The 19,015-nt window shown below is 52.3% G+C and overlaps 1 protein-coding gene across 16 annotated transcripts in view; it reads left to right on the top strand.

Moving 5' to 3' along the window:
- Positions 1 to 19,015, top strand: part of Fnbp1 (formin binding protein 1) — a 104,823-nt gene extending 85,808 nt beyond the window's left edge. For 4 of the 16 annotated variants that reach the window (XM_026386288.2, XM_026386283.2, XM_077797154.1 and 1 more), the window contains 6 exons: positions 246 to 260; positions 4,760 to 4,869; positions 9,287 to 9,419; positions 9,941 to 10,062; positions 10,330 to 10,469; positions 12,079 to 15,241. In XM_026386288.2, the coding sequence (XP_026242073.2) occupies positions 246 to 260; positions 4,760 to 4,869; positions 9,287 to 9,419; positions 9,941 to 10,062; positions 10,330 to 10,469; positions 12,079 to 12,257 (699 nt within the window). In that variant the 3' untranslated portion in view covers positions 12,258 to 15,241. Of the gene's footprint in view, positions 1 to 245; positions 261 to 4,759; positions 4,870 to 9,286; positions 9,420 to 9,940; positions 10,063 to 10,329; positions 10,470 to 12,078; positions 15,242 to 15,884 lie in introns of those variants that run through there. The other 12 variants (XM_026386287.2, XM_026386285.2, XM_077797157.1 and 9 more) reach the window with 4 other exon arrangements.

Raw genomic sequence — 19,015 nt, 5'->3', positions numbered from 1 at the left:
TCGGGACCCAGGCTGAGGGACCACGCCGACTGTCGCAGAGATTCTCTGCCGGCGTTGCAGCAGCTAGGAGAAGCTTTGCTGGGGTCAGACCCTCTTGTGAACCTTTGCACAGATCCGCCGCAGGTCGTCCTCGCGGCCGGCGGGTGCATCTGTGGTGTGTGATGTGGACCCAGGCCGGGCCTCCTGTTCTGATGTGTTGTTTTCTCTCTCTTTTTCCCTGTCACCTCTTCAATTTTCACGGGAAGCTTTCTCTCAAGCTGGTAAGCACAACGCCCCGTGCATGTCCTGATCTACTCAGGTGTTGGGGGCCTGGCGGAGGCCGGGCCTTGGCTCTGGATCCCCAGGTTAACTGCTCCTTCCATTCCTCTTGGGAGCTTTTGACCTGTGGGCATGAGGTCCGGGGCCTAATAGTGGTGGTCTTAATCTCTTCCAGTTGCTAAGGAAATTAATACCTAACCCATGATTTGGTTCTCTGTGTCATTGGGGCCCTAAGAGGGTGACATGGTGGTGAGCTCTCTATGGGCATGTCCAAAATTGGAGGGGGACACTTATTGGACCATTATAGAAAAAAAGCAGATTGACTAAGTGAAGGATGCTCCCCTCCTAGAGCTGCGGAAGCAGCTGAGAGACACTGGAACCCAAAGAGACTCGCAGCAGCCACCCGCCTGCTCGGGTTCCAGGCGCCTGGAGGAGGGAAGCCGCCCTGGCCCCCAGGCGCCCTGTGGACCTGCTGGAGTCTTGCGCAGAGCTGACTTGAAGGCCACGCGATGACCTTCCGGACAGTGCCGAGACCCTCCTGAGCCCTGTCCTGTGCTGTTCCTCCTCTGCTCTGGTAAACGGGCAGACTAATCATTAAATTTATTAAAAGAAACTCTTAACCAACGTAACCCGTAACTCTGCTTCAGCGATGGGTAAAGGTTACACGATCTTGCCAAATGCCACAGGTGAGAACATCCTCAAGTCGTGGACAGCAGGAGACTGGCCGGTTAGCCAGGAGTAAGACCAGCACAGTGGGGGCACTGCTGCTGCTGGCCCAGGGCAGTCTACGGTGCTGACCTTCATGTGTAACTTATCCATGTATGTGTCTGTAGACACATGTGTGTTTCCAGCCTGACTCAGTGTTTGGCAACTGGCCCAACCCTAAAGAAAAAACAGTAATATTTTGCCCAATGTGCAGGTGCACACCTATAATCCCAGCGACTTGGGAGGTTGAGGCAGGAGGATTGCAAGTTAGAGGCCAGCCTCAACGTCTTAGCAGAAACAAAGAAAAAAAAATATTTATTAGAAACATGTCTCAGGGCTGGGGTTGTGGCTCAGAGGTAGAGCACTCACCTGGCATGTGTGGGGCACTGGGTTCAATCCTCAGCACCACATAAAGTAAAATAAAGACATTGTGTCCACCTGTAACTAAAAACTAAATTAAAAAAATAAAATACATAAAATAAAAACATATCTCAGACTGTGAAATAAAATCCCAAGAGCCTTTGATTGGAATTATTAAAAAGAGAAATGAAATGCGTTTGTCCGAAGGTTGAATTTGGGTAAAATGGAGTTGACTGACCCGGAGCCTTCCCCAGATGCCAGGGTTCCCTCCTACCCTCTTCTGTTTCTTTGCTGCTGTGGATGGGGAAGGCAGTCCTTTGGGGCAGTCTGTTTGAAATAGAAGTCCTCTTACTCACTAGGTTCCGAGCTGTGGCTCCACACCCTAGAAACCTGTGAAGTGTAAGCACTGCCAAACTGCCCAGAGCCCGCGGTCCCCTGGGCTGTGTCACCTGTAGGGAGTGGCCCAGGGGCAAGTGTGGGGCTCAACTCTCAGCGTCACACAGAACTCTGGCCACTTACAACCTCCGTAGGTGTGTCTGGTAGGACCGGTCCTTCCTGGTCCAGCCTGCTTCCGTCAACAGGGCTGCTCCAAAGATGGCAGAGAAGTCTCTTCTGACTCAGAGTTAGAAATAAAAATTCCTCCTTGGCAAAATGAATCACAGGTCAGAGGGTTGTTCACAGGAACCCAAGCTCTGAAGGGCTAAGTGGATGGAGTGGCCTTGTAAGGTACTTCCACGAAGCTTGACTTCCTTTGGATTCAGAAGAAGCTGAGTCTCCGATGGCAATTGACATTTGTTTGAGGCACCGTTACTGAAACTGGTTTTTGGTTAGTCTATTTTGGTTCTGGGGATTGAACCCGGGGTGCTTACCCACTGAACCACACTCCCATATTTTTATTTTATTTTGAGACAGGGTCTTGCTAAGATATGGAGGCTGCCTCCAACTTGCAAGCCTCTTGCCTCAGCCTCCTCGGTCACTGGGATCACAGGTGTGCACCTCCATGCCCAGCTAGGAGACTGGTTCCCAAGGAACAACACAGAAGCACAGACTGTTGATTGAAGGGGACCTGAGTGGTCAATTTGATGGACTATCTTATCAATTGAAAAGAATCCATTCCTGTGTCACTTCATCGTTCTGCTTTGGCTAAAGAATCTGTGGGCTTCTTGTCACTCAGGAGATCTGTTTGTAAGTCATCTGGACAGTGTGCGTGGCCTCCCGATTTCTTTTTGGCTGTGCACACACGGTGTACCTCTGACACCTGTCCTAAGCACACTTTACAGTCCAGTCCCATGGTCCTTCCAGCCGCGTGGCTGGTGCTCTTATAGAACATTCCCGTCACCCAGAGGGTTCTGTGGGACTCGGGGCACGTCCCTCGGCCCAGCAGATGTTAACAGAAGGAACGTGACCACTTACCTGATGTCCCGACTTCCAAGGCACTGTGTCTTACATGGCGTCATTTTTTTTTTTGTTAATTCTGACTTTAAAAAAAAAAAATCACCCAACCTGGTGCCCTCGCCTGTAATCTCAGCAACTCCGGAGGCTGAGGCAGGAGGACCACAAGTTCAAGGCCAGCCTGGGCAACCTAGCAAGGCCCTGTCCCAAAATAAAAATACCAAGGTCTGAAGATGTACCTGAGAGGTAGCGCACCCTGAGTTCAGCCCCTGGTACAGAAAGAAAAGAAAGTCCCAGTTCTGAAGAGCACACGGACCTGCTGTGGGTGGTTCAGCTCTAGTCCAGGGTTGAACTGGCAAAGGAAAAGGCAGAGAGCAGTTGGGTTCCAGTGTGGGGTGGACGGCGTCTGGAAAGCCCCGGGCCTGCTTGATCCTTATGTTGAAGATGAGTCTCGTTTCACCTCGTTTTTGGTGTCCAGGGGAACCTTCTGGGCTTGGTGCTGGGAGTGGGAATCCACCTCCCCCACCTTCTCACGCACACCCAGGGGAGCCCCAGTGTGTCACAGGCCGGTCTGAGAACAGTAGCCGAGGCCTTCGCGGGCCTTGGTGGCCAGCTATTTGCTGAGTCACACACTTTGCAGCGTGGCCCCCTGCCATTTTGTCATAATCGGTCACAAGCCCCCAGTAAGCTGCTTGGCCGTCCCGGCCTGGTGGTGGGATGACATTACCCGCCCCCTCCCGCCACCCAGCCCGAGCCAGCCTTGCCCTTATTTTAAAAGAACGGAGGTGTTCAGGTGCCATCTCTCCCTGGTTCCCGGCTCATCCTCGTTCTGTCTGCATCTGTCTTTCTTGTGGAACAGCCTCCCTTAAGGGAAGCCCTGGATGCCACAGTCGGGCAGCTTTCCAGCAAGTCGGCTCGGGCTGGGCACGCGGGCCACACGGAGGAGGGCAGGGCACGGGGAGCTGGGTCGAGGGGCGCCCCCTCCCAATGCCCTGAGGCCACCCTTAAGGCAGCAGAGTGACCAGACCTGAGAGACAGCAGAAGGAGGGGCACAGCGGGGGGGCAGGGGAGGGTGGACTTTTGTCCTTTTCACCCATTCTCTGAGGCACCAGAGGCCCCCTGTGTCACTTCCCAGGACCAGGGGAAAGCAGCAGGGTCCTGGGCAGCGGTGGGTGGGTGGGTGACATTAAGGAGACAGAAACTTCAGCAGGGCTGCTGCAGGCAGGGCCCCCAGAAGACCCACCAGGATCTGCCCCCAGCCCGAGGGTGGCCACGCCTGTGATCCAGGGCTGAGGCAGGGGGGTCCCAAGTCCAAAGCCAGCCTAGAGCTCAGTGAGACTGCCAGCAACTGAGCAATACCCTGTCTGAAAATAACCAATAAAAAGGGCCACAGGCACACCTGTCGTCCCAGCCTGGAGGCTGAGGCAGGAAGATCACGAGTTCAAAGCCAGCCTCAGCCAAAGCAAAGTGCTAAGCAACTCAGTGAGAGCCTGTCTCTAAATAAAACACAAAATAGGGCTGTGAGGGCTGGGGTTAGAGCGCAGGTGGCAGAGTGCTTGCCTCGAAGGCACAAGGCCCTGGGTTCGATCCCCAGCACCACACACACACACACACACACACACACTGGCAAATCTTACTGTGTGCTAATTGTACCTCAATAAAATTGACACAAAAAAAATGTTTTAAAAAAATAGGGCTGGAGATGTGGCTCGGTGGTTGAGCACCCCTGGGTTCGATCCCGGTACCAAAACAGAGAGGAGAGAGGAACACCCACCTCCACTCCAGGGTTCTTCACCGTCTCGCTGGAGTCCGAGCCTCTCACCTCCCTCCCTCCTCGTTGCTCTTTCCCTTTCCCAAACCTCGGCCACGGCGTGGAGCCTGGGTGGTCGTGAGAGTCTGCATGCACTGACCCTCGTGTCCCAGCGGGTGAGGGGGGAGGCTTTGCTTACTTGGGGAGCCATCTGCAGACACCTGTGCGGGGTGTCTGTGGCCTGGCGCGGACGCGCTCTGCTTCCTGGCCTCTCACTCACGTTTGCCTCTGCAGGGCGCCACCCCCGAGGACTTCAGCAACCTCCCCCCTGAACAAAGAAGGAAAAAGCTCCAACAGAAAGTCGATGAACTAAATAAAGAAATTCAAAAGGAGATGGATCAAAGGTAGAGTGGATGACGTATGATGAAGCTCGGGTTGGGCGGTGTTTGGTCATAGTCTGCTGTTGCTTAACTCTCACCTCGGGGATTCCCTTATTCCAAGAATAAAAACCCAGATTTTATTCTGGGTTTTGGAAACAAAATACACACCTCCTTTTATCACAGGTGAATATTTGGCACCAACAGAAAGAGGCTCAGTTCCCTCCCCCTCCCTTCCCCACCCAGCTTTGGGTCAGATCTACTGCCCTCCTATCGGAGGACAAGCAGCCTTGCCCAGGTCGCCTTTGCTGGTCTCTAGGAAACAACTCCCGGGAAGCCCCACCGCACGCTGCCAGCTGCTCGTGGGTTCTAAAAAGAGTTGGCCTGAGGCTCCGCTGCCGCCGGGTGCCCGGGTGCTGAGCTGTTTTATGAGTTTGATCTCGGGGATGATAAGTTAATGTACATGCAAAAAAATCTGTTTTTGCCGTCTGTCCTGCGCATTCCTTCTGTGCTGTGTATCTGTGCAGGGCCTGGAGCCCCCGGCCTTGCACATCCGAGGCCCTGCTGACTTCGCCCTGCCCACGTTCAGAATCAAGCTCGCCACACCTCACGGGGCAGTTTGCTAATCATCCCGATTGAAAGACCGCTTTATTAATCTTCTCCCACCTTGCCTGCCTCTGAGTGAGTTAGGTGAATCATCTGTTGATTTGAGATTTAGTGCTCTATGAGATGGGCCGAGGGCTGGGCTGTAGCTCAGTGGTAGAGCCTGGCATACATGAGTTCCTGGGTTCAAACCCAGCACTGCAAAAAAAGAAGAAGAAAATCAATCATACAACAAAACAATGCAAACAAACCTGGTAAGAGAATAACGGCCTAATTGCACACAAAAGTGCATTTTAAAGAATAATTCCTGCCAGGCACGGTGGCACACACCTGTAACCCCAGCAGCTCCAGAGGCTGAGGCAGGAGGATCACAAGTTCAAAGCCAGCCTCAGCAATAGTGAGACACTAAGCCACGCAGCAAGACCCTGTCTCTAAATAAAATACAAATAGAGCTGGGGATGTGGCTCAGTGGTCACGTGCCCCTGTATTCAATCCCTGGTACCAAAAAAAAAAAAAAAAAAAGGAGTTCCTTTGTCTCTGGTAGAGCAGCTCCTAAAACACAGGTCACTTTTTAAACATGGTGACAGTATAAAAAAATAGGAACACCTATAATTAACTGTTTTACACAAGATGGAATTTTTGCTTTGTACTCTCTTTAAAATGTATTCTTCAACTGATACATAAAAATTGTACATATTATTGGGTATCATGCAATATTCCCATGCATTTATATATATTATATTTTGAGACAAGGTATCAATAAGTTCCTTAGGGCCTCGCTAAGTTGCTGACGCTGGCTTTGAACTCTCAGTCCTCCTCCCTCAGCCTCCTGAGCCACTGGGATTACAGGCGTGTGCCCCTATGCCCAGTTCCGTGCATTTATTATAGTTTTTATTATTACATATGGGACCAAACATAAAAAGTTAGTATACTATAATAAACTTCATGCTGTTTAATAAGTGAGTGGTTACATTTTCTACAGGACTAAGAACTTAGACTTGAGTAACTGAAATGGCCTTTTAGAACTGACAGTGCCCGGCACGGTGGCCTGTGCCTGGAGACCCATTGACTCTGGAGGCTGAGCCTGGAGGATCGGCTGAGCCCAGGATTGGGAGACTGGCCTGAGCAACATAGTGAATCCCTGCCTCAAAAAGAGAAAAGAAAAAAAAAAAGCTTATTGGCAGACTTAAGATGGATCTAGCTTCTCTCTCTAATGGTCCAACATTGTGTAGGGGAATTTCTGTGTCACTCGGGTGGTGGCTAGGAGCCCTGATCAGCCGTTGTCCTCCAGGGTGCCCTCACTGGTGATGCGGCAAACTGTGCTCACCTAGCAACAGCCTGTGGGGTGTTTCTGTCACAAGGGAACACTCTAGATGCCACAGACAAAACTTACAAACCTCTGTTCTCCTGCAACTCACATTTTGTTCAGGACAAAAAACAAGAATAGATAAAAAGGTTTTAAGCAAAAATAAGTAGCATGATCTAAGGGGAAAACATCTGTAATAATCCCAAACGAGAAAGTAGAGAACACGTCCAGAGAACAGGTCAGGCGAGCCTCGGCCTGAAGTGGGATGGGGGTTTAAAACACCACAGCACTTCCTACAACCCTGGCCTCCTCTTTAAAGGAGGTTAATACATCCTGTTTGTGCGAGGGTTAAACGAGTCAGTGTGTCGCTCATGCTTACAACACTGCCTGACACGGAAATGTGTTTATAAAAGAAAATGAACCAATCCCCATGACTCGGGAGGCTGAGGTAGGAGGATCGCAAGTTCAAGGCCAGCCTCAGCAACTTAGTAAGGCCCTAAGCAACTTATTGAGACCCTGTCTCAAAATAAAAAATAATATAAAAAGGGCTGGGGGTGTGGCTCAGTGGTAGAGCGCTCCTAGGTTCAATCCCTGGTACAAAGAAAAAAAAAAAAATTAGGAAATGTAGTTCTGAATACCCCTAGACTAATGACAGAATCATAACAGATGGTAGAAAGCACATGGAACAGAACTAAATGTCAGTATGCACTCTACATGTCAGTTTCTGAGACATTATTAGTGCCATACTTATAAAGAGACATTTGTAGCTTTCAATGCATATTAAAAAACAAAGAAAGCTTATTAAATGGTAAAAAAAAAAAAAAAAAAAAAGAAAGAAAACTAAAAGTCAGTGAGCTGAGGCTTCATCTCAAGAATCAGGAAAAGCTGGGTGGTTTTCTATCCCAGTGACTTGGGAGGCTGGGGCCGGAGGATCACAAGTTCCAGGCAGCCTCAGCCTCAGCAACTTAGCAAGGCCCTGTCTCAAAAAAAGGAAGTGGGGGCTGGGGTTGTGGCTCAGCGGTAGAGCGCTCGCCTAGCACGTGCGAGGCACTGGGTTCGATCCTCAGCACCACATAAAAATAAATAAATAAATAAAATGAAGGTATTTAAAAAAAAGAAGAAAGAAAGAAAGGGTGGAGTTCTGGGGATGTAACTCAGTGGTTTAATGCCCCTGGGTTCAATTCCCAGTACAAAAAGCAACAACAAAAATCAATAAAATTGGGACTGGGCATGTAGCTCAGCAGTAGGGAAATTTCATATCATGTGCAGGGCCTGGGTTTAATCCCAGCTCAAAAAAAAAAAAAACAAAACTATAAACTTGATGAGCTTTTGGAGAGTTTGGTCAGCAGAGACTGGACTGGCAGGGGGACTGAAGATCATGGATTGTGACCACTCTTCAGAGGACTCTGAGAAACAGGGCAGTGGGTGAAAGGGGAGCCATGAGGTTGAGAAAGGGATCTTGCAAAGAGCTTCGTAAGGGTGGATGACATTGTGTAAGAACATCTATTCATTTAACAGGTTTTTACTGAACATCTGCTTTGGGCCTGACACTGGGGACACACATCAAGCTAGAAAAACATTGAGCTCTTCAGAGAGCTTCTATTCCAGTGAGAAAAGACACAGAACACCAGAGTTCTCATAGCAAGTTCTATAACACAGGCCATTGGTGCATGCTATTGGGAAAAAAGAAAGTAGAGCCAGGTCAAGAGGCTGGTGGTCCAAGTGGACCTCAGGCTCTGCTGGAGAGTCGACCCAGGCGGAGCTGACAGTTCACAGTGGCCATGTGGGGGAGGCCGACCGCCCAGGCCTGATGGAAGCAGGCAGGTGGCTGCAACCCTCTTCTTCTCTTTCCTGTCTTAATGATAAGCTGGCAGCTAGGGAAGCTCCTTGAGGTCAGGGTTAGTTAGTAGTTAGAGAAGCCCCAACAGGCCTGCAGGCTGCTCTTGGGAAGCCTCACTCTGGCTCCTAGGGGTCATTTCCAAACTGGGATTTCGGGAAGGGAGTGGAATTTTGGAATGTGCACTTTAAGGCTCTGTTGCCCGGCATGACCAGCTGTGGATTCAAGCAGCACTGTCTCCTAGCTGAAATGTTTCCTCATCAAATTTGCAAAGCAACGAGCTGTGCTTCTCCCTGAGATCAGCACAGGGCAGCCCACGAAAACCAGGGGCCCAGCCCCGGCTGACACTGCTGTCAGCGCAGGGAGCGCCCACATGGAAATACTTGGATGTTGTTTGTTTGTGTTGCTGTTTAGGGTCGAGGGAGGGGCAGGATGGATGGTGTTTCTCCTTCCCTGAAGACAATGGGATTTATTTATTCAGCCAAAGCAACTGGGATTTTAAAAGTCAGACCTGGATTCTGCAGACCTTGGGAGCAGAATTCACATGGAAAGGTTTTAGAAGGAAGCAGCCCCTTCAAATCCATGCAGGTCTCATCGGCCCCCAGCTCCAGGCACTTGGTTTTCAAAGAGTGCCTGGGGGACAGTGGCCCCTGGGCCCCGGGCGGCTGGGACCATGTTCTGCTCATTCATTTTTTCAGAGACGCTATAACCAAAATGAAGGACGTCTACCTGAAGAACCCGCAGATGGGAGACCCGGCCAGTCTGGACCACAAACTGACAGAAGTCAGCCAAAACATAGAGAAGCTGAGGCTAGAGGCCCAGAAATTTGAGGTACGGAAAAGCAGGTGTCGGAGCAGACACAGGGAGCGGCCATGTCACTCCTGTGTCCCTGGGTGGAATCCAACGTCCCTTCTCGGGCTGCTTCAGGAACGGGTGGTAGGAAGCAGACAACCCAGGTGCAGCAGTGGCCGGGGGCCGGGGCACTGAATGTTGGGCATTAGAAGTCAGTCACTCACCCAAGGCCACACCGTTGCTTAGATCCCAAGGGTAAAGCTAGTCCAGTGCACTTTTTGCCGCAGCGGCGGGGGAAATTAGGTGAACAGGAGCTTCCTTCTGTGGCTCTGAACTCAGATAAAAAGCCAGTGGTGGAGCCCCGCTGCGGCCCTATTCCTGCAATCCTCGGGAGGCTGAGGCAGGAGGATCCCAGATTCCAAAGTAGAAACATAAAAAGGACTGGGGATGCGGCTCAGTGGTGCAGCACCTCCAGTCCTGTGCAGACCTGGTGGCCTGGGGCCTCATGGCTGTCCGGCCTTGGGAGCTCAGGCCCTAGTCCTCCTGGCTGTCGTCCCCAGGCCTGGCTGGCAGAGGTGGAAGGCCGGCTCCCCGCGCGGGGCGAGCAGGCGCGGCGGCAGAGCGGGATGTACGACGGCCAGGGCGCCCCGACGGCCAACAGCTGCGCGCAGGACCGCGAGAGGTACAGTATCTGCGCGGCGCCCGGCGGGAGCGGGGCACTGAGTGTGTGCCTGGATCTGGCCTCTGGAAATGTGGATCCCAGGGCCCTGTGAACCCCCCACAGTGGGGCTGAGCTCTGCTGGAGTGGTGATCCCAGCGGAGGGCCACCACAGGGTCCTGTCATGCCAGCGTGGCAGGCGCTTTGCGGGGGTGGAACCCTTTGGGGGGACAGGGGGCGCCTCCCTGCCGTCGCGGTCGCTATAGTTGGCGCGGGTCTTCCTCTCTTGAGCAGCCCCGATGGCAGTTACACGGAGGAGCGGAGCCAGGAGAACGAGGTGAAGGTGCTGGCCACCGACTTCGACGACGAGTTCGATGATGAGGAGCCCCTGCCCGCCATAGGGACCTGCAAGGCCCTCTACACCTTTGAAGGTAGCCCAGGCGGCCGGGCCTCTGCTGCCTTCCCTGGGGCAGGGCCGCGTCGCTCTTCCTGGGACCAAAACTTTCCCTAGAGCTTCCCAGACCTGGTCCCTGTCACCCGGACTCTGGTCCCTGGCACCTGACAGCTGTGGCAGAGGGTGTGGGGTCAGGACTGTTGCGGAGCCCTGGACTGTCCGGCCAGGAGGGTGCGGGGGCAGGGGGCTGGAGTGGCCCCTTCCCTGGAGAAGCAGAGCAGACCCCCACAACAGAGGGGCTTCCTGTCAAAGGAGGGTCCTGGGCGGCCTCGGTGCCTGGAGAGTGAGAGCCCTCCCAGGGGAGCGGAGTGGGGCTGGAGGGAGGAAGAGGGGCTCCGGGTAGAGGGGTGGGAGTGGGATGTGGGGTGTTAGAGGGAAGGTGGACGTGCCGTGGCCGGAGAGAGGAGCATTAGATGTGGTCAGACACTGAGGACCTGTTGGAAGGATTTGGGCAGGGTGTGGACGTGGTCAGCGCCGGGCCCTGGGCCACAGGGGAGGCAGTCAGCTCACAGAATGGACTGACAGACCCACCTGGGGTTTCTAATGTAAAGCTCCAAAGTCTGTTTCTAAGAATGTTACAGGGTCACTAGGAAAAGAAACTCTGAGCTCAGGTATGTTTGGGAAGCCCTGAGATAAATGAGATTTACAGTAGTTTTTTTTAAAATCTAAATCTATCTAAATGCTCCTCTTTCTCCAGGGATTATCCCCAGCCCCTTTTTATTATTTATTTTTTATATTTAGACAGGATCTTGCTGAATTGCTTAGGGCCTTACTAAGTTGCTGAGGCTGGCTTTGAACTCATAATCCTCCTGCCTCAGCCTGGGCCACCATGATTGGCACAGGCAGGTGTGCCAGGACTTTTCGGAGCCTTTAACAGGCTAAAAGTCCTTGTTTACAAAATGAGAAAGAAGCACCAGATTCACCATTTCCGCCGCTGCTTGCCATCCAAGCCGTGCCGCCTCCAATCCACCCTGTCACCCTGCCAACAGGTCCCTAAGCTATTGGTCTTTCAGAAAACCGCCTGGACCTCGGTGGCTGGCCTTTTGTAATTGATCTTAGCAAGTGGACACAGAGAGGTTGCCGTGGACAGGCTGCTCAGACCCAGGAACAAAGAGGAGAGGAAATGAGAGGCACTCCCCAGCCCTGTCGCCAGGACCGTGGGCTGTCCAGCGGGATGGGGAGGGAGGAGCAGGAGCCCAGTGGCCGCAGGTTCCTGGGGGCCAGGGCCACAGCCAGAGGGAGCTTGCTACAGGTGGAACTGTAGCCGCTGGAAAAAGCCTACGTAGGAGAGGACACTGTGGCAAGGGAGTCGGAGTCGGGGCACGGTCACCAAGAGAAAGCCCAGAGGGGGAGGATGGGGGGGGAGCAGAAAGGGGCTCCCTGCAGAGATGGACGGGAGACCCAGAAGGTCTCTAGGTGGGAGGAGAGCATTCGGGGTCAGCGTTGAGGGACCTTGTGTGCAGGAGGTCTAAGGGGATGGCCTTCGAACTGACCCCAGACTGACCCCTACTGCCTTCCCCCGCCAAGGTCCCCCTGGCTTTCTGCTGGGACAAGAAATCTAAAGCGTTGCCATGTTGCCTCTGCAGGTCAGAATGAAGGAACCATTTCCGTGATTGAAGGAGAAATCCTGTACGTCATCGAGGAGGACAAGGGCGACGGATGGACCCGCATCCGGAGGAACGAGGACGAAGAGGGCTATGTCCCCACCTCGTACGTCGAAGTCTATTTGGACAAAAATGCCAAAGGTGCTAAGACTTATATTTAATACCACTTAAAACCTTTTTAAAACTTGGAGTTGGCCCTCCCCACAACCGTGACTGTTACAGGCAGCCCCGGGAGGACCGGATGCGCGGCGGGGTGGCGCGGTGGACCGCGGGCCCCGCACGCCGAGTCTCCTTGTCTGTCTGAGCTTTGGCTAAAATCAAGTTTCACTTGCTGATGAGATTGTGTGTGAAGCTGCCAACTGCCAACTTATATCTGTGTCACTTGAAACCTGATAAAACATTCCTCCTTTCGGCAGCATCTGTAGATAATGAGAAAAAAAAAAAAGTCGCCTTCTAGCTTTTAATTAATATTTCTCAATTAAAAAGTCCACACACATCACGAGGCACCAGAGGACCTCGGCTGGTGTCTGCCACGGATGGCCTTGCAGGAGGATGTGACCCTCACTGTCACTTAATAAATGCAACTATGCGAGTTTGTTGAGTCACAGTCTGTCCAGGGGGAAAGTCATAAATAAAATCTTCCCTCCCTAATGAAGAGGTCATGAGGTTCTTCTATTGGCCCGAGCGCATGTATTTTCACTTGAATGTGGTGACATTGCTGTCAGGCCCTCTTGAGCTTTTATGTCTACATGGTCCTCAACAACCAAAGGAAATCTGGCCTCCAGGCTCTGCCCCGTGACGGCGGACCGAGGTGCCAGCGCTGTCCTGGCCAGATGAGCTTCTCAAGTGCGGGCGATGCCCGTGCCTCGTCTGCTCCTGCCAGGTTCTGATTCTGGGTTTGCAGCAGCAGCTCACATTGCCCATGAGGGGCTAGAAATAGAGCCACTGCTGCACAGGGACCTCAAGACAGTCCTTTTCAAAGCGGAAACTGTGGGGAGTGTTTAAGTCATTGGCATCTGGAAGAACCCAAAGTTTCAATGTAAGGGCAATGGTTTTAGAATTTCTGGCTCATTTCATATGATTGACTGTTGCCTCCGTTTTAAAGGAATCTGGGCCATGTGGGAATTTGCATTTTTAAGTTGGCACGGAGGCGGGAGGGCGGGTAGTGATGTTGGTTTCATGCATACCAAGTCCTGTGATTAATTGTGCCCGCTGTGAGAATCCGCCCCAAAGGCCCCCCGAGAACCAGCTGTAAATGGGTCAGAATGAAAGCATCCGGGTAAAGTTCTCTTTGGATTTGACTTTGAAATTTATTTATTTATATCTTTCTACTTTGAAGGAGGGAGTTGGATCCTTGCCTCTGCAGAGTGGGCTCACTTTAGAAGCTGAAGTCAATTTAGAGCTGTTTTTTGTTGTTGTTCTAACCTGGAGCTCGGGGCCTCCTGCATGCTAAGCAGGTGCTCTGCCCCTGAGCTGCACCCCCAGCCCTGAAGCTCGGCCCTGCAGCTGCAGGTCTAGGACCCGGCAGGTCCAGGATTCCCTGCTGGAATCTTGTGTTCCAAGATTCCAGCAGCAACTTCACTTAGATTTCACAAGGGCCACCAAATTGGAATTGAGTGATCTTTACTTAGTGACAACCTGATTTTTTTAAAGACACCCCTTTTTTTTGGAAATAATGACAGAGTCCCAGGCAGTTGCAAAGACAGTGTAAAGAGATCCCTGTGCCTTTCACCCAGTGTGCCCTGGTAGCCACGGGGACAGTCGGCAGCCCGGGCTGGACGCCGGGCTGCTCACCTGGTTTTTTCAATCTATATATTGACTCTGTAGTTCAAATTCCTTTCGAATATCTTTAGCTGGCATAGTATTGATAAAGCCACTCACGCTGGGGCCTCTCTGGGGCAATGGTTTCGGTTCTGCTTTGTAGGTACTGCCATGAGAAAACCAGCAGAGCCTTAAACCCAGGGGTGGGTCTGAGTGTGAGGTGAGCAGCTCTATTCAGGTGACCAGGTAGCCCGGAGACCCCTAGGAATAAAACCTCTGCCCCTCCATCCCATGCTGAGCTTGTGTCCAGACCAGGAGCTGCTAGCAAAAGCAAGGAACACTGAAAACGCATAAAGTAGGGCCAGACAGTGTTAGCCTCTTGAAATCCCACTCAGTGAACTCGCCGCCCCCCACCCCCACCCTGGAGTTGTGCAAATTTGATTTGGAAATCACTCAGTTGGCTTGCAAGGCAAAGCGCGGGTGGGAAGGGGGTTCAGTTTGAATGCCTAAATTTACATCACTAAGTTGTAAGCCTCAGTACTTATTGCAAATCAACCTAGGTCACACTGGTGAAGTCAAAAAGGGGATTGTGGTTTCGGTTCCATTTTGTCGGGGCGTGATGTTAGAAGACATTGGAACGATTGCCGAAGAGTCAGAGTTTTCGTGTCCACCCCGAGTACCCTTAGGTTTTCTTCCCATCAGTGTGCCATTTCAATAAAAGCAGCAAAATCTCAGCTGTTTATGATCTTCTCCTTTTATTGGAAAGAGGCCCCTAGAGGTTAACAATGCTGGTCGACACGTCCTGCCCCAGCCCGTGGTTTGGGGCAGCCCCTGCTTTCTGATACCAAACCTCAAAGCAGTTGTTTTCTTTTTAATAATACCAGTGCACTTTTCTCTCTCTGTGTGTGTGTGTATGTGTGTATGTGTGTGTGTGGTGTCCACAATGTGCTTATTTAATAATTGCCAAAATATTTAGACTAGAGTAAATTGGTCAACTGGATTGGGATTTCCTTATGTGGTTGCATTTTGTGTTTTTAGAATTGCTTTCTGTTAAACATGTCCATAATTCTCCCCACCTAGGAATTTATTTGTATATACTGCAATTTAAAAACTAAAAAGGATGACTTGAATTAGTTGTTTTAATGTCTTACTCTTTTATCTGTTTGTTTTATCGGTTATTCTGCTGCCTAATGACCTTTTGTTTTTATAACTTCTGGGGAGGCCCAGGACTCTTGCCCCAGCTGGGTCCCCAGCTGGCTGCTCCGCACTTGAGTTTTTATAGACTCTTGGGTTCTGAGTAAGTTGCATTGAACACGGCCAACATGATTGTTTCTTTCTCTTACCCTAAAAGAAAAGAATCTGTCTGGCATCTTCTAGTTGTACCCCTCATATCTGCCTCTCTAATAAACGTTATATTTTCTCAGTGTTGTGTATTTTAAGTGATTTTTCTCTTTTTCCAAGAAAATTATTCTGTGTAATGAGTATTTAACTCTTTCATTGTTAGCAATGGGAAATTTTCTAGCCAAATGCTTTATAAAAATTCTGCCTCCTCCTCCTCCTCCAGTGCCATCTGCCCTGCTCCTTGCCTTGTGTGTCCCTCAGGGCTCCCGAGCCCATTCTCTGTGTCTCCTCTGCCTCCTGGTGATGAAGAACTTTCACTGTTAATTGACGAGGTTTCCTTTTCACTGAGGAACCAAGAGTTTCCATCTGATAGACTCACTTCCTGGCACCATCCAGGGGCTGGGGAGTGGCCCCTGGAAGCCAAGGCTGGCCCTGCCCCCTGGAGGAGGACGGGTGGGGAGGGCGGCATTGATCTGGTTTGGGCTTCTCTTAACCCCAAAGTAAAACTGGCTGAAGATGGGAGATAACCGTGAAAGTTCCTTATGTAGGACGCTCTTGATAACCAATTGCTGCCAAAGCCCCGCCCCGCCCTGCCCAGGGCGGAGCAGTTTGCAGTGAACTGCAAAGTGCCCGCCTCTGCCCGCGACCCTCTCTAACGCGCTTTCTCTTCTCTTTTTGTGTTGTAGATTCCTAAAGCGGCATTCGCGGCACCAACCGGCGGCGAGCCTCCCAGGAGCCCCCCGTGGCCGGGCGCTTGTCTCCACAGGCCTCCCGCGCTGCTGACCGCTGCCCGGCCTGCTGGGGGCCGCCCTCCCGCCCACCTGCAGCCCTGTCCCCGCCACCCTGCCTGCCTCTCCTGTCCTTCCTACAGCATGCTACTGTGGCTCAGCCAGCCCTGAGGCCCACGCTGGTGGCCTGGAGGGGACAGGTGTCCCCAACCGCACAGCAGGGGTCATCCTCATCCCCCCAGTCCCCACGTGCCCAGGCCAGAAGGTGGCAGCACGCTGCCCACCTTGCCCCTCCCCTCTGTCCAGGGCCCCAGTCCACCCACCGCGTGCCCTGGCCTCCTCGTCATTTCACACTGTGCCTTTTTGTGAAAACTTCGCCACGGGTCTCCTGGGGCGAGTAACAGAATCTGGACAAGGAGGACGGGCAGTCGCAGGGTGGGCTGAGCACCACGTGTCACCCACGCGTCCCCTGGTGTCTTACATTAGCAGATGCTTCCTCTCCCAGAGGTGCCTTCCTGATTGTGGGCTGGCACCTCGTGCTCCACATGGACCCTGCCCACAATTCCTGGACCCTCCGGTCAGACTTGGATGTCCTCCACTCCAGCCACACACACACACTTTAGTTTGGTGCCCTGTCTGCAGAGGCTAGGAAGCCCAACCCCAGCTCGTCCTACCCATGTCCACCTTAGATAAGGGGCATCCTGGTCCACCCCTCCTGGTCATCTTCCTATCCATGATGACTACAGACCACGTGTGGCACTTGGTTCCCCGGTGACTCTCCTTTTGGTAGCTCATTATTGCAAAGTGAAACTTCCTCTTCTTCCCATGAATCCCAAGAGTAGCACTGTGGGACTTGAGTGCATTCATCACCAAAGACCTGGTGCCTCTCGTGGTCCTTTGAGGACCCTGTGGCCGCCGCTTCTGCCCTTGTCCATGAGCTCTGCCGGCCATTGGCAGCCACTGCACTTGCCCTTGGACCTGTTTCCTCCCTCCCCTTTCGGATCTCTGGGGGGAAACTGTGGTCACCTAACCTGTGGCCACTCAGGCCTTAGCAGCACAGCTTCTCCTCTTCCTTGGTGCGGAACAAGTCCTGCCGCGTCTCCCGCCGAGGGCGAGGGCCGCGCCCTAGTGTCCTGGGTGGTTGGCACCGGGGCTCACCTGGGGCACTACAGTTCTTGGTGTTCGTGACCAGGGAGCCTAGCAAGAGCCACAGGGACAGGGATGGAAAGGACAGGTCCTCGGAGTCAGGCCTGTCTGCTGGTGATTTGTCCCGTGGAAACCAGGAGATGACTCCCTGGGCAGACCAGGGGTGACCGCGAACCAGCCTCAGCAGCTCCGCCCTCTGGCGACTGGAGACCGCAGCAAGGAGCGGACTGAGGAGCAGGCTCAGGGCAAGCGAAGGGGGAGCAGGAGCCCTGGCTCGCTGTTCCTCAAAACTGAGGCTGAGCCCAGGGCCGGGGACCTGGAGCATGGCCTCCACTCAGGGTGGGCAGCCCGATCGGCCTACGCCTGGGGGCGCAGGAGGGTGGCTTTGCCAATGGGACTAAAGCCAAGCCCACAGATGAGCGCTGTCAGGGCCCAGCCCCGGCTGCAGACCAGCCCTCGCCCAGCAGCCCCACCCCCGCCGTCGCATGGCGGGCGGCACCTCTGGGACTCCTGGACTTTGCCGAGTCTGGCTGACCACTGACTATTCCACAAGGATGCTAATTTTTTTTAATCTGATTTTAGAGCCTCCGTAATGCATGTGCGTCGTGCCGTTTCACATTGCGGTCCAGGTAAATTCGTTTCTTGCAACGTAGGGGGTGAAGTGTCAGCACGGTTCTTTGTTCCTTTAATGTCGAGACCCAGTACAGGATGTGCTCCTGCGCTCTGTGACCTGTCTGTACCACCCGTGTCCCCAAAGACTGGAGAATGAGCACTTCCCAATGTGTTCCCCCGGGGCTGCCTCCATGCTTGGGATTCTGTGATGCTGAGGTCCTACCGTCTACTCTGGGAATCCTACTGCGAAAGCATCCCTGAGACCTTGGGGCAGCTCCCATGGAGGAGAGATGTGGGTGCTCCGCCCTCCTCCCTGGCACCCGCTGCCCGTCGTTGCTAGAATACAGTGTTGTAAGGTAAAAATGGATCGTTTTTATCAAACTTGTTCTGAAAATGACCTAAAGACAAAGGGAAAGAGAGGAACTTGTCATTTACCCAGGTTTTTCCTTTGCAGGAGGGGTGGGGGGGAGGCGTGGGAAAACATGCAGGGATCTTCCTCTGGGTCTGTCCTGCTCAGCCTCGGGCTCAGCCACCGCGTGACCCACACAGCACAGGGGCCACTGATGCCTTTCCGCAACATCTGTCATCAGAAAGTTCAACAACATAAAATGTTACGATAATGAAAGGATTTTTCCAGAAATTGTGGTTTCATGTTTCTTACTGGCTCCACCTCCTGTGCTTTAACACCCCACCCGTCGTTTTTAAAAATGATCCAAGCCCAGGGCAGGGTTGTGGCTCAGTGGTAGAGCGCTTCTCTAGCATGTGGGAGGCACTGGGTTCAATTCTCAGCACCACATATAAATAAATGAATAAAATAAAGGTCAATGAACAACTAGTAAAAAGAAATTAAGAAAAAAATGATCCCAAGCCAGGCAGGGTGGGGCACGCCACCTGAATCAGGAGGCTGAGGCAGGAGGATTGCAAGTTTGAAGCCAGCCTTTGCAACTTAGGGAGACCCTGTCTTAAAATTAAAAAGGGATGGAGATAGAGCTCAGATAAAGCACCCTGAGTTCAATCTCAGTACAAAAAAAAAAAATCCACAATTATGTTTTAACCCGATGTCAAGCACCTTTACACCTTCTTGTGTGTGCGTGTGTATATGTATGTGTGTATGTGCGCGTGTGCGTCTGTGTGTGTGTGCACGCGCGTGCGTGCACTTACTCTACACTTGGAGGCATTTCAGTGTTGTAAACGCCCCTTGCCACTGTTAAGGTCTGAAATTGCCTGTTTTTCCCTGGAAATGGAATTAAACCAAATAAAGTGCTTCCATTGGAAGGCCCACATTGACCTTGTAACTATGTTAATCTTCTAAATGTTAAATAAAGTGTAAC

This window comes from Urocitellus parryii, chromosome 4, assembly GCF_045843805.1.
Source record: "Urocitellus parryii isolate mUroPar1 chromosome 4, mUroPar1.hap1, whole genome shotgun sequence".
Classification (NCBI taxonomy): domain Eukaryota; kingdom Metazoa; phylum Chordata; class Mammalia; order Rodentia; family Sciuridae; genus Urocitellus; species Urocitellus parryii.
Note: the sequence above shows the minus strand (reverse complement) of the source record. Positions and strands in the feature narration are given on the sequence as shown.